This window comes from Poeciliopsis prolifica, unplaced genomic scaffold (assembly GCF_027474105.1).
Source record: "Poeciliopsis prolifica strain line A6 unplaced genomic scaffold, Auburn_PproV2 SCAFFOLD006, whole genome shotgun sequence".
NCBI classification, from domain to species: domain Eukaryota; kingdom Metazoa; phylum Chordata; class Actinopteri; order Cyprinodontiformes; family Poeciliidae; genus Poeciliopsis; species Poeciliopsis prolifica.
The window spans coordinates 7962920-7977620 of NW_026562381.1; the positions used below are offsets into that span (position 1 = coordinate 7962920).

Genomic DNA, 14701 nt, shown 5'->3' on the forward strand with positions numbered 1-14701 from the left:
GTGAAGAATGACAGCAAATCTTCATGACTACAGAGTTGATTTTGGTTATGAAACTGTTTCAGTTTTAATCTAAAATGATTATAGGATTCAGTTTTAGTTCTGCAGGACAGATTTCCACATGTTGACCCTTCACACAAAAAGTATTGCTTGTATAGTATTGCAGATTTTAAATAAAAGCCACCTAACAATTTTAACAAAAATGGAAAGAACCATAAAATACTGAGGAGCCTGACGATGTAAGCATCTAAAAATAAGTTTGAGAAAAATTAGTCTCTTGTTTGCCATTGTTTATTCTAGAGGTTAAACAAAAATATTTGCATCAAAACAATATTTTCAAAAAAATATTTTCTTTTGCAAACTTGTAAATACTTCTAAATGGCCAAACCTTATATAAAATGTCTTTTTCTATTCCATGTCATCATTCTAATCTGTCACCAGCTAATTATTTATAGTTTTTGATTATATTTTTGATATCCTAAAGCTTCATCAAATCTTTGTCAAAAATGGAAATCTAAAATCAACTTTCACCAAACAATTGAATAAATTATAATGAAATAATAAGCACCTGTTTTAACATAGAAATTTTTCTTACTTTTAGCACAATATAAACTTTGTCAACAAATCCTAATTATTTATGGTAATTTATTTGTCCTTATTAATTATTTTACTGTGTTGTATATTTTGAACATCTGCTCATTTGTAAATAAAAACTTAGTTTTGTTTTTATCTGTGTTTCCTTTCCCATAATACATGCTAATGTGAAACTGAAGTGATTCCAGAATGTCTGACGACAAACTCTTGAATGACATTTCTGTGCATCTAAGTGTCAGGTGTGTGCTGATGCTGATGAAGGCTCTCAGACAATAGCTATTTCCCTCCACACTTAACAGAAAAAGCTCTCAGCTTCACCTTCTAGTCATTCGCTCTTAGTATAGGTGGGCTTTACTTAAGAGTGGAGTGTTAAGGCCACATTTTGATGGAAAAAAAGTTCAATATAAGTAACAATAAGTGAGTTAGTCTGCACTTCCAAGGTGAAAAAAGAAAGAAAGGACGAATGGAAAAAGGTAACAGAACAAAATCAAAGTCCGAAGCGTCCTTATTAGCAAGACACTACGTTCATGTTTTAAGCCACTTCTATTCCGACACTCATCCTTGTCAATGTGCAACATTGTGTCCATTGTGTCTGCCTCTAAACTACATTCTGCTCAGGTACTGGAGGAACAAATCAATGCATTTACTTAACTGAGCATGAAAGACCCCAATGAGAGATATTGACTGTTCGTCGCATTCACTGCTTGGAAGACAAGACAGCATTTAAGTGCAACAACCTTTCCACCTTTGTCAAATATAGACTTCCTCCATCAACTATTGAGTGTCTGTCTGTGATGATACAAATCAGACAAGTTTGAAGAAAGTAACTTTAGTTTTTTTTCCTTTGAGGTTTGCATTTGGTCAGTCTGTGCATTCAAAGACTTGGGAATGCACAGACTTTTCCCCTCTAGCCATGAGACATCTGGGAACCTCTTCATGCTTGGTCTCATGACTGCTATTCACCTGTATTGTTAGGTTGAGATGAGTTAGGGGGCTTTCACAACAGGTAATCAAGATGTATGCGCTTGGCCAGGGGATGCAATGCTTGTGGGATGAACTGTTTTATTACTTCCCTCTCAAGTCAACAACACAAGAAGACAACTTCTGCCAGGTTAATATCTCTTCCCAACCCACTCAACTTCTCTCCCAGGAGTTTGAACCAGGACATTGACTTGATGTCTTTCTTGCTTTATGCATATTTATGTTGCTGAAACTTTGAGTTTGATGTATTTGTTATGCTTCTTTCAACCATTTTAGAAAACTGCATGGTTGTTAGTTCTGTTGTTAGAATGTGACAGAGGAAACAGTCTTCAATCACTTCAAAATAAAAGCATACATGTATCTTCTAACTACTTGAAGAGTTCTTAAGTCAATGACTAAAACTTCAACACAGAAGTCAAACTGAATTCAACTGAAAAATGAACAAAACAGCAAAGTAAAATAGCTGTTTTAAAGAACTTAGAATGTTTTTTGCAATTTTTTTTTGTTTTACTTTCAGCCTCACAAAAACTGGTACTAGAGAGCGCCTGCTGAAGATACATGTAATGTTTGCACTCTGAGCACCGCGGTAGCATGAATAGTGTGCATGCAGTGGGGAATGTTTGGCTTTGTAGTCACATGGTTGGTAGAGGTTCTTTCCAAAGTCAGAGAAGTACAGCTGAGGCTGGTGGAAGAGAGAAAAAAATCCTTCTCATGCTGCAGAAACAGCAACGCTGAGCTGCTTCCACATAATCAGCTTGGACGGATTGCATCCAGCTCGCCTCATTAAAGGTGTCTGAACTATTTTTCTAAATGGTTTTTTTGGTAAAATATAAAATGAATACAAAAAATAGAGAAGGGGAACACAAAAACAGGCCAATGAGATAAAATAACTACATAAAATAAATGGTAAAAAGAATAAGAAATGTACATTATTAATCTCTCAAACAACCCTTATCTCTCCTTCCAATCAGTCAAGATCGTCTTGAAATTGTTTGAATTTCCAAATGTCTGTTTGTATGATGGGAATCTTTCTAATATTCATGTCAGGCTGTGCTTGTGTCAAAATAACCTTGTTGACTTTGATCTATGGCGGCAGCCATCATGCATGAATAAACAGACTGTTATATATCTGCAGAATCTCAACAGTTGTGTAAAAATGTTAAAGCTGTTCCATAAACACATTTTCCTTCTTACATTGTAACATAATGTGAAAATTGTTAGAAATCTTTCAGGAATCTACATATGAAAACTGAAAAAGAACAGTGGTTTTTAACTCGCAGCAACCTGCCTCATCTCTGGGTTTGAATTGCTGCTCTTTTCAAAACGCTGCTACAGAGCCAATCTGTATGCATCACACTCCTTAGCAGCCCACAGACTCTTTTTCCAGCCACAGACTTCAGTGTAGACACAGTACATCTGTGTAGCTAACAACTGCTTTAGCCTGGGGATCTGCTGTCTTCATCTGCTGTGCTACTTTGCAGCCTGCAGTCTGTTTGGGGATTGTTTGTACTGTATGCACTGTGCTGTTTTTTGCTACATGTTATGGCTCCAGTCAAAATGTGGTTCAGGTGCTGCTGAGCAGGTGCAATGAGAGCAGATGCACCTCTTTACTCATTGGCAGGACTAACTCGTTGCACCTTGTTTGCACAGTAAATCAATGTTGTTTTTTTTATTTTGAGAAGAAAAAAAGAAATACTCTCATGCAATAAGAAAAAGGAAAAATACACAAAATTGGTTACATTTGATACATGCATTTTTATCAGAAATATATGTAAATACATGTAATTACAAGATAATTTAAACATATCAAACATTAGAGACATTAAAATGTGACATTCATGCTAAACTTAAGCTGGAAAAACTAAACAGATACATATTTTCTTCATTTCCTGCAGATGAAGCAGCGTTAAACCAATCCGACTTTTAGACAAGCATTTTCACACCACATTGTCAAGGTTAATTTAACAGACTCTAATAAACACATAATGCATTTTAAATTCCCATCAGACTTCAAAACATAGCTTTTGCATTTGCCTCAGAGCCGTATCAGTTCCATCAGTACACAAACACCTCTCCAGACAATATCTATCAACTCCAAATACCTGCCACAGGAAAATCAACAATTATTATACGTGAATATTTGCTATGTATACACAATTCACTTCTGGCTGTTTCTTGCATCAAAACTTTGCATATATACCATCAGAGGGAAATCTACTGGTTGCATACAAAGTATCCTACAGAAAAAACATTCTTACTTTTTAGACTGAATAGCAAACACTTTTATGTGCTGACAAAAGCTCTCTGTATTTTGTACAGTATGACTTTGTGGAGCTCCTGGATGGCAGCCGGCTCATTGCCAAAGAGCAGTGGACCCTGAGCGAACCAGACACAAGGGCCCGGATCGATCACCCGGTCACCGTCCACCAAGCCGGATTCATCCAGTACCTGGACTCAGGGGTGTGGCACTTTGCATTTTATAATGACGGACGGAGCGTGGAAGTTGTCTCCTACAACACTATTATCCAGGGTGAGAGGACACACGTCTGCTGGGAGGCCTAATGAGTGTGAATGATGTGTAATGACATGTTTGGAAGGTTTTAATTTCCTGGAACAGCTGGGCCTGAATGTGAGCATCTGAGAATCTTTCCCAGACAAATTGAGTTTCCACAAAGTTTGAGCAGCGCACAGCGTAGATTTTGGTCTTCATTCCACTGCAGTGGATTATTGTGCTTAGCACTATAATGCAAGACTTTACAGAGCATTGATCCTAACCTCCTAACAACCTCTTCCGTGTTCTGAAGTGTGTGAAATTTCCTTGTGGGTTATGGAGAAGGAAAAACACTAGGGTTGAGTTAACGTTTTTCTTTTTCTTTCCTTTGGGGACTCCCATTGATCCAGCCCTACAAATATGAAGGTATCGATGTGTGAGGTCAAAATTGCTTGAGTCCGACACTGGCTCAATGAACATCCAATACAAGCTAAAGTAATAACATAAAAGTTGGCCCTCTTAACGCCCATCAAAATGAGGGCCCTGGTCTTTTGGGGCTACGATTTATGAGCGTTGGTCTGTTGAAAGAACACAAGATCTGTCTGTAGGATATGTCAGATTAACTTCAACTCAGAGAGGATTTGAGCTGTAAACACTCAGGAGATTGCATGGCTTGTGTGGGCATGATCAGTCATTCACGGGGCCGGGGTGTTGGTGATGCAGAAGAGGAGACAGCAGGGGAAGGAAATATCTCAAGGACATGGAATTATGTGGTCTACTTTAAAATGCATCTTTGTGGATTTTACTTAACAGGGCTTAGTTGCGAACAGTAAGCATGCAGTGCACAGCTATGGAGGCTTAGACCTTAGTGGGACATAGACAAACAGCTGTAAATGTATGCCATGCTGGATCAGAGCACAGCACATAAGAGACATGTAATTCTTTGAAGAAGTCAGCTTGGTTTCCATGCCGTTTTCTTTCACTATGCAGTTGTTAAAGGTTTTTTGCAACATGACAGTTCATAGAGGTATTAATAGCTGCACACCTCTGCACCCACAGAGTCTGTGACAGAGTGCACACACAACTGCTATGGGAACGGCGAGTGTGTGTCGGGATCGTGCCACTGCTTCCCTGGATTCATAGGACCTTACTGCTCCAGAGGTAATTACTCAGCTTTAATAATTGCCTTAAATGGTCCCTTCAGTCTTTTTAGGGCTTATCAGTTCAATATTCTTTTAATGGAAAATTGATCTGATAAGTTTAACATGGACCTATTTCACCTTAATCTCAACAAGTATATTTTGTCTGTCTAACCCAGGCCACAGTTCAGTTTGATTTTATTCCACCCACCTTTTTTTTTATTTCCACCTTAAAAAGTCCGAGGTAAACTGAATCTGGCCCTGTGTGCTTTCTCAAACTGAAGAAAAATTAGCTAAATCAATTTCCATCTCTTGAGTTTAACTGATAAATTGTGTTTGCTTGAATTAGCTTCTCTTCCTTCATGAAGGTAAACATGTGAAAATCAAAAACTCTAGATCCCTGAGAACGACGTTCAACCTGCACAGGTAGCCAGTCCGTCACACAGGCTGAGAGAAATATGTTAAATATTTACAGTCCACATATTACAAAACTTTCCATTGGACACAATTGTTAGACCTTTTTCTGTTTTTGAGGATATCTAAGCTAACAAGATAAGCAGAAATAAGAGTAGGCATTACTCCACTACTTGCACATGTGTAAAATTTCCTTTTTTATTTCCATTTTGATGAATGCTTGTACTCAGTAAAATATTCTTATAATATACCATGTGCATGTAGGCATCATATTAGGTTTCATTGCGCAGGCTGGGTACTAATTGGACTTGAATTCAGAACGGGTCTCCTGTATGCAGACCATTCTGTTGACTAAACACAATGTATTTGAGAATATAGATCTTTACCTTAGCTTTAAAATTTTGAGGTTGAATTTTTAAATGCAGAAAACACAGCAGCTTTGTCGTTCAGCCTTCCTGTAAAAAGTCTTGCTCTCTCTCGCTCTCTCACAGCTTGACTGAACTCTTCTCTTGTTTTCCCTTAAGCAGCTTCTTTTGGTGCAGTGCTTTCTCCATTATTATTTTAAACATCTAGCCAATTCTGAAAATAGCTAAATGAGTCACTTATCCCGTTAACATGCCTTATACCGGTTCTACCACAGTCAGTCCTGACCGGAACCAGCAGTTCCTGCCCATCTTTCATAACTACCCAGGCCCACCTGAGTGTTGCTCAAAATCTGTTTCATTGACAGTAAACTTCCTTCGTTGATTGGGTTAAGCTTTAATCTTAACAACTTCATACTTTTGGGCAGTTAGTTTTTCAGACAAATTGAAACAGCTGCATTTATTTGAGTGAGGCATAATAAAACCCAGACAGAGGATGACATGTAACACCAGCTATACTCTTAACTAATAATAACATTAATAATAATTGTCATATGACAAAATAAAAAATAAATGAACATTGCATGGGCCTCAGACCTTTATTAAATTTTTAGTGCACAAGATAATGTGCTCTGAAATGCCTTCCTCTTGTTTCGTTCATTTTGACTGCAAAGGACCTTGCGTGCCACTCTGTGCTGTTGCTGCACACGGTCACTGAAGCCACTGTTGGGATGTATATATCTCGATTACATTTCATCCAACCACAACCTCAAGGTTCTGCTGAGTATCGCTGCAAAAGACATCAGAGCATTGACCACAGCTCCTGCGTGCTCACACTGGCCCACAGTCTCGTGTTCCCGCCCATTCTCATGCCACAGGACTGAGGAACACACACCAATGGAGACACACCCAACTTGGCTCAAACCAAACCAGACATTAGCCAGCTGGAGTGAGACTTGACAGTGGAGAAGGGGCTTTTGTAACAGCATTTACATGGAAAATGGTTGTTTTTAATGTGACCTTTTGGTTGTGTTATATAATACTAATAATTATAATAAGTTTCTGATGAGCCACTTACCTGTCACGACCAATATTTTTGAAAATGTGTGTGATTAGTTCTAAATATGGCCTCCCAGTAACTTCCTGGTGCTTCTCTACAAGAATATTACAGCTGCATAAAGTTTAATCTCTGTAGACATTATTTAATCAAGCTAGAACATAACTAGTCATGGTGCAAACTTGCATGTTTGCATAATTTTGACTTCTCGAACATGATCTCTTTCCTCAGCTGCTTGCCCCGTGCTGTGTAGCGGTAATGGCCAGTACACCAGGGGGCGCTGTCAGTGCTATAGCGGCTGGAAGGGCACCGAGTGTGACGTTCCAGCAACCCAGTGTATCGATCCGCAGTGTGGGGGACACGGACTCTGTGTGGCGGGAAATTGTGTGTGCAACACCGGCCACAAAGGAGTCAACTGTGATCAAGGTAAGCCAGAAAGAAAAACTCTTCCTGCTGGATTCAAAGCCGGCCGATGCAACACGTTTGTTTGTGATGCTCTGGGGAAATCGACTCATTCTGCGAGTGAAACAATCGGCGTTTTCAACTCCACCAAGCGGATAATGCTTTGGATGTTGTTATTGATATTGTGTGTATAAATTAACTCTGTTTAAGTGTTAAGACCTCATCGGAGGTACAAGCTTGAGCAGACTACGCCTTGCCAGTCGATGCAGTCACCTGCCACAGGCCTCCACAGATGATGACACCTGTGAAAATCAATCAGTTTGTGGCATCTGCTCCTCTGTTCAGAAAGAGCTGCTTCCTCTTTCTTGTCAGCTGCCCCTCCCAGCTCCAACCCTTTCACTTCATTGCATTTAACTTTATTGATCTGCATGCAGATAAAAGGCAATTATCAGCTCAGATTTACATGTGGGAGTTGTTGACCCTACATGGCAAAGCTATTGAGTTCACTAATGAATATGTTGAGGTTTCTTTGGCGTGAAGAAGCATTGGAGAGGAGCTGCATCTGTAGCTCTTAAAGGATTTCCTGACTTTTTAAAGTTTCCTTGCAAATATGAAAATGCATTAAAAAGTAGGGCTAAAACAATTGATGGTGATGAATTTATTATTAAAATAATCTTTAGCTCACTGGATATACAGACTCAAAAAAGGTCAATTGCTGAAAGAACAACACAGTCAGAGCAGCAATTCAGCTAAAACTGAACAAAAACATATGCATTTTACATTTACAATTAAAGAAAAAATATATTTGTAATGTTCTGTCCAAAGTTCTTTAATTGGCAGGGTTTTTGCTTCACCTGGTTGAAATTCAGAAAAAAAATCCTATAAAGCACATTTTTCTGACCAGGTAATAATTAACTAGTCAAAATATAATCAAAAGACACCCTACACTTTACTGATGATGCAAAGTCAAACAGAAGGGACTGAGCTTTTCACATGTTGATGTTGGAAGTATTTTATTTAGCTGCCCATGCATCATTTCCTACAATCACTAAAAAGTCTACAAAAATAGGTTTATTTTATTATTTTAAAAAAGAATCTAATAACTTTTTTTATTTGCATTTTATGCGTTTCTAATGTATAAAAAGAGCTGGTGATTCAATGCAAATTTTACATAATATGCCTTTTTTCAATTAGAGCAATCGATTAATTGTCAGAATAACTGATAGAATAATTGATTACTAAAATATTCGTTAGCTGCAGCCTCATAAAAATGGCAGGAGGATGGAATATTTTTGGCACCTCTTTCTAGTTAGTAATAGGTTGATTATGTAGGTCATAATTGGCAATTATTACCCTAGATCAGTATAGTAATTGATCATATCAGTCTAGACACTAATTGGGCATTGTTTCATGCTATAATGGAGCATAATTATACTGTTTCTATGTTGGAACAACCCTATAATACATCGTAGAGCAGCTAGTTGAACATCGGGTGGAAAATTGCTATTGGCAGCAACGAAAGCCTGCAAAAATTTCAGCTGCTGCTCGATCGCCATCATCCGGCTCTCGAGCTTTTCCTCTCTGAAAATGACTTTTGGCTGGTTGAAGATTCAGAGTGGCCAGGGTAAATAAATATGTTTAAATCTAGAAGTGGCAAAGTGACATAGCTGTCACCCTGGTTGTGTGTCTTCAGTGGACTGTGTGGACCCGACATGTTCCGGTCACGGAGCCTGTCATCACGGCGAGTGCCACTGCAACCCGGGATGGGGAGGGATCAGCTGCGAGATTCTGAAGAGCACTTGTCCAGAGCAATGCTCCAGTCACGGCACGTTCAACACCGATTCAGGAACCTGCGTCTGCGAGGCCAAGTGGACGGGAGCCGACTGCTCCATAGGTCAGAAACCATTTTATCATCCATTCAATTGTTGCATGTGTCGACTGGAGGAGGTTTTCATGTTGTTAATTCTGCAAATGCTCACCTCTGTGAAATGAGAGTGGTGACGACAGAATGCGCTCCTTAAACCCTGGATAACAGCTTTGAAACTGTATATTTGTGTCATAAATGTATGAAGTTTACAGGCGTATTCAAGAATCTCAGCAATTAAAAACCCAAGAATTACAGCTGTTATGTTTGACCTTCTAAATGGAATATGGTAAATTGCTGATTCCCAGATGAATAGCTCACTACTTTTTCTGTTGAGTGACTCAATTGTTAATCAAGAGTCTCAGCTGTAATTAAATTTTAGTGTTTTAATTAAACTTGACAGTTCTGGTGTTTTTAAACTTTTTCGATGTAATCACTTGGAGGCAGAAAGTTAGAGGCTTTCAGGTCCCAGATAAACACGCACTCACTCTCTCACACACACACACACACACACATGCTTTTCTCACTAAAGTTAAAGAAGATATTTAGTTTTTCAGAAATGAATCTGTAGCCTTTTTTCCCACTCAGTCCTTTTTTATTGATGATTGATCTATAATGATTTCTGCTGGAGCAATCTATGTGGTTAGATCTGTGGGATTACATCTTTCCTACTGTATCCTTGGGTAATGTTTCAGCCACGCTAGCATGTAATTGGCACCACATTTCTCCGTATTTACTCCAAACAAACTTCCCCCTCGCTGTGCCAGGCACCAGGTCCACCAAACAGCAGACGTATGCGCCTTTACTAACAGGCTGCGAGTTGAAATAACACATCTCTGCTGTGGCACAGTAGGGCCACATGTGGGTGTCTTATTATTCGGAAAGTTAAGGAATAATTGTTCAACTTGGCAGCACAAGTCCTGATGAAATTGTGACAGCTGTGATGGTGATATATTGCTTACTTTTAAACGATTATTTTTAAAAAATGGTTTTGGTTTTGAAATATAATTTAGTGAGCTAGAAGGATAATTTATTTTCTAAAATTAATGTATGACAATTTGGAAAGAAAGCTCTGAATCAATCATATGCCTTATTTTCTTCCGATATTTTCCATAAGGAAGCAACAAAATTACTCATTTGTGATGTCTCACTAATTCGTAGCTACGGTGATAGATGGGAGTGTGAGGTCCGGTTTAAACTGTTGCAGTGCTGCCGGCGCTGTGTTTGAGAGCACTGCATTACATTCCTCTATTTTCATTTGGAAGGTTACTTATTTTCAGCAATAAAACACTTTCACTGCATGAACATTTTAATGTTGTGTCGACTTGTTCAGAATTCATTCAGAACAATGTAACCAGCTCCAGCTATTTGGACAGGAAGATTTTTAGATGCCTTTTTGCCTCAATGTTTTATATCTCGGAAATAATCTGAGGGTGAGCGCTGAAAATAAATCCACCACAAAATACTTTCCTTGAGTCTTAGAAGACAAATGTTTACATCTGATAGCCGCTTACGCTTGGAAAGTTTGCTGAATAAACAGGAGGACTGAGGAGAGACTCCTCTGGAAATGATACTTCATTATCAGTATATTTGTTTAATACGGCAGCTGGTCGTCTTTAGACATTTTTTACCTTGTTGCCTCTGACTGCCTCTGCCGGGTGAAGGAGACGTCCGCTGTGAGACGCTGCGTTACCGCCTCAGAGACCTGTCACAACCAGAGCAATTTTCTTTCTTTTACTCAGGCACAACTCAAAAAACTTAAAATCATTGAAACGTTCATTTATTTCAATTTGAACAATAAAACGTATATATAGGATTAACACCCACACAGACTGATATATTGCAAGCATTTCCTTTTGCTTGCTAATTATGGCTTGTAGCAAACAAACACCCACAATTTGTTTTCAAAGACAAGTAAAATAATACATGACAATTTTTAAACAAAAATTATTTACAGAGAAACCTGCTGCCTCTTCAGCAGCAGGTTTCTCTGTAACCTGCTGCAATCTGTCAGGTGTAGACAGATTGCTTCATACAAGCACATTAATGGAAAGTTCAGTAGAAGAAAAAAAAGCCCGGCAGTAAAAGGGCACCATCTGCAAGGATAACAGCGGAGAAAAATGGCTGGACTGTTGCTCTTTGGTCATGATTCCAGTCAGACAGTGCTATATCCATGCATATACCAATCAAAACGTTTGGTGGAAGGAAAACATATGGTAAAGAAAGCCATACAAGGATAGCCACGACATTTAAATGAGTGCGAATCAAAGTCCTTTCAAGAGTTGAGGGAAGATTCATGTCTTTTCAAATTAAAGAAAATGTAGCATTAATTTGCTACAGTGTGGAGGAAGAGAAGACATGAAATCCAAATCATCTCCACAATTTAAACGTCTGGATTAACATTGTTTAATTTTTAGTTTGTAGACATCATTCTCTAATTATATGAGAAACTGAATATTGGATTTTTAATGATAGTGATTAACCTGTTATGAATCTGAGTTTCCTTTTTAGTACTGAATTATTTAAATAAAATTTCAATAATTATTGTGATGCATCCATAGTTTCTTCCTGCAGGACTTTAGTGGTTGTTATTTTTTACTCATAATCTGTCATGTTTCATCAGATTAAACTGGTTCTAACATGGATTAGAGCCAAAGCCTGTGGAAACATGCTGGAAAATAAAAATACCTCAACAAACCTAAACTTTCTTGGATATTTCAATATTTAAATATATTGAATCTTTGTAAATCAACTAAAAGAAAAATAAATGAATCAGCAATGTTTTAGTGTGACCTGGAAGTAGACTGGGATTTACCAGAAAGGTTTCAATGCTCATCCCGATAATAATAATAATAATAATAATAATAATAATAATAATAATAATACAGCTTAAGAGGTGACATATGCAGCATATTTATAATCACCAACAATTTCAACCTAAAAAATCCATCCAATTCAATACTAATTAAATCACACTGTGGGTGAGCTCACACTCTTACAGTTTTGTAATCAACACCTTGATTGAAGATGAAACATATGTTGATATCAAAACTCTTATTCCACTGAACCTTAGCATATGTTCTTCCTTTGCATGTGTGGACTTAGAGATTAGTTGGAAATAATCTTTGGAAGTCTTTGGTAACAGCTTCATGTGATGTGGGAAAAAGAGACATTTTTGTCTTCCTGTCTGCCTGCAGCCATCTCTTCATTAGTTACCTTCTGTGCTTTAGATGGGTTTGCCTTTCGACACAGGTAGGTGTCTTGTTAGTTCAAAGGCTGGCCCCTCCTGGCGGCTATCTGAGAATCAGGTGATTTATGCGCCGTTGCCCCTCTCAGAGATGACTCCTTCCCTGCGTGTTGCAGCCGAAGTGGAACACATACTGAGTCAAACAATTAAAAGCAGAACTTTCAGTCTGTTTCAGTCTCTTTAAAAGAGTTGAGCGTATCTCTCTTGGGCTGAACTTGTGAAAATCAAAGCGTAAATGCGTCAGGATGGAGCGTTTGAAATAACGGGTTCCTTTGCAAACCTTTTGAAGCAGCGTGAAGCCAGTTTGGATGGGGCAGGAACAAAGGAACGATTGTGTTAGAGAACAGGATTTATTTTCCCTCCTTTGTGTCCACTTCATTTAGGTTTTGTCTAAAGAAGTAATTTTCAATTCTTTTAAAGTGTTCAAAAATTTCAGACAAATCTACTCACGCAGCACGACATCTTGTCAATAGCAGAACTGATAAGTCTGGCCTCGCTGCGGTGCGGTCCAAGAGTTGGGGAGTTTACCCATCTGGCTGGGTGGAGGATTCCTTCGTAATTAATGCTGCGGTTCTTCTTCAATTAAATAAACTTTAATTAACAAGCTGTAGCATGGATCGACCGCCCACAACCCCCATCCAGCTCGAGTCAGGGGCATGTTAAAGGCAGATAAACACTTTTGCACTAATGAAAAATTGATTGCATAGATTCTATGAGAAGGAGGTATTCCTTTGGAATTAAATGACTCCCCTCCAGAGGCACGCTTAATATTCTACAGTGTCTGCTCAGCTTAATCAGAACCATCCAAGGTCCCTCAATCGAAGAAAAACTCCATTCAGTGAGCTGGAGGAGACAGACAGCCAAAAAGACCTCTGTGAAGGGGATGAGTGAGGGCAAAACAGTGGGAGTGGACTGGATTAAAGGAAAAACCATGAACAATGTGAGGAGCTTCTTTATTACTTTCTTCGTTCATTATGAGCTGCAAATAATTCTGATTCATTTATTTTCTCTGAAGTTGATATGAAATGCAGTCTAAAAATTTAAGAATTCTCTATCAACATGTTGGATTCAAAAACTTAGCGGGGTGTTTGTGTTTTTTGTTTGTTTGTTTGTTTTTTCGGGAGTGGCGTTTTGATTTTCCTTTTAGAAATCATTCCACAAGTTTCAAGGTATTTTTTTTTTTCTGAAATGTAAGTTCAAATGTAATCGCATTTTTTAAATTTTGCTCATCCCTTTTAGACACTTAAAAAGGCAAATATTTTGTACTTTGAGTTAAATTTTTATATTTTAAAACAAAATAAATTGCTTCTTGTTTTTTCTTACCCATTTCTAAAAGGCAAACTATATGATCAAAGATACACTGATCCTAGAGGTAATGATCTATCTAGTTTCAAGTTCAAAGCAATAATTTAATAGTAATGTTGTCTTTTTAGTCATTTAGAGACGGACTTGCAGGTGAATTTTGTATCATTCAAAATCCGAGTTTGTTTTACCTCAACACCACAAACTCCTGGCCCGATGTCTGCCTTTTGGATTTAGAGGGGAGAATTCCTGATTTCATTAATCTTCCTCATTCTGAAGCAGAAAAGAAACCGCAGACCATCACACTACCACCACTGTACCTGTCTGTCAGAATGCTGTGTTAGTTTTACACCAGTTATAACAGGGCACACACTTTTGTCCCGTCAGTCTACACAACATTTTCCTGACATTTTTGGGGCTCATTCATGTAAAGGAGATGATGCAATGTAATCCAAACATAATTCAGCACATTTAAATGGGCAATTTCCTCATGTTGTAAATCCATAACAGACGATAGAAGACATCAGTTACAATCATGCCACTCTTGACTACAATGTATTTAAGAAGAAAGAAATTACAGTAATACACAACACATACAATCCATCCAACAGGACAGATTGAAATACAAAATAAACACAATGAAATATAATCCCAATTCTGAAAAGTCATTGAAAATGACAAACAGCTGATGAACAGCATTAAAATGGCCAAATTAGATGCAATTAGGATTAACTGGATGTCCATAGTAACAATAATGGTTACTGTGTCAAAACACTCAAAAAGGAGCAGCTAGAACAACTAAAAAGCAGATTACGTTCAACAGAAAACTCAATGCACAAAATGTAGTTACT

The 14701-nt window shown here is 38.1% G+C and overlaps 1 protein-coding gene across 1 annotated transcript in view; it reads left to right on the forward strand.

Moving 5' to 3' along the window:
• Positions 1-14701, forward strand: part of LOC129360390 (teneurin-3-like) — a 180118-nt gene that overhangs the window by 103633 nt on the left and 61784 nt on the right. The window contains 4 exon segments of the mRNA XM_055030567.1: positions 3892-4102; positions 5123-5224; positions 7267-7461; positions 9131-9331. Coding sequence (XP_054886542.1) covers positions 3892-4102; positions 5123-5224; positions 7267-7461; positions 9131-9331 — 709 coding nt within the window.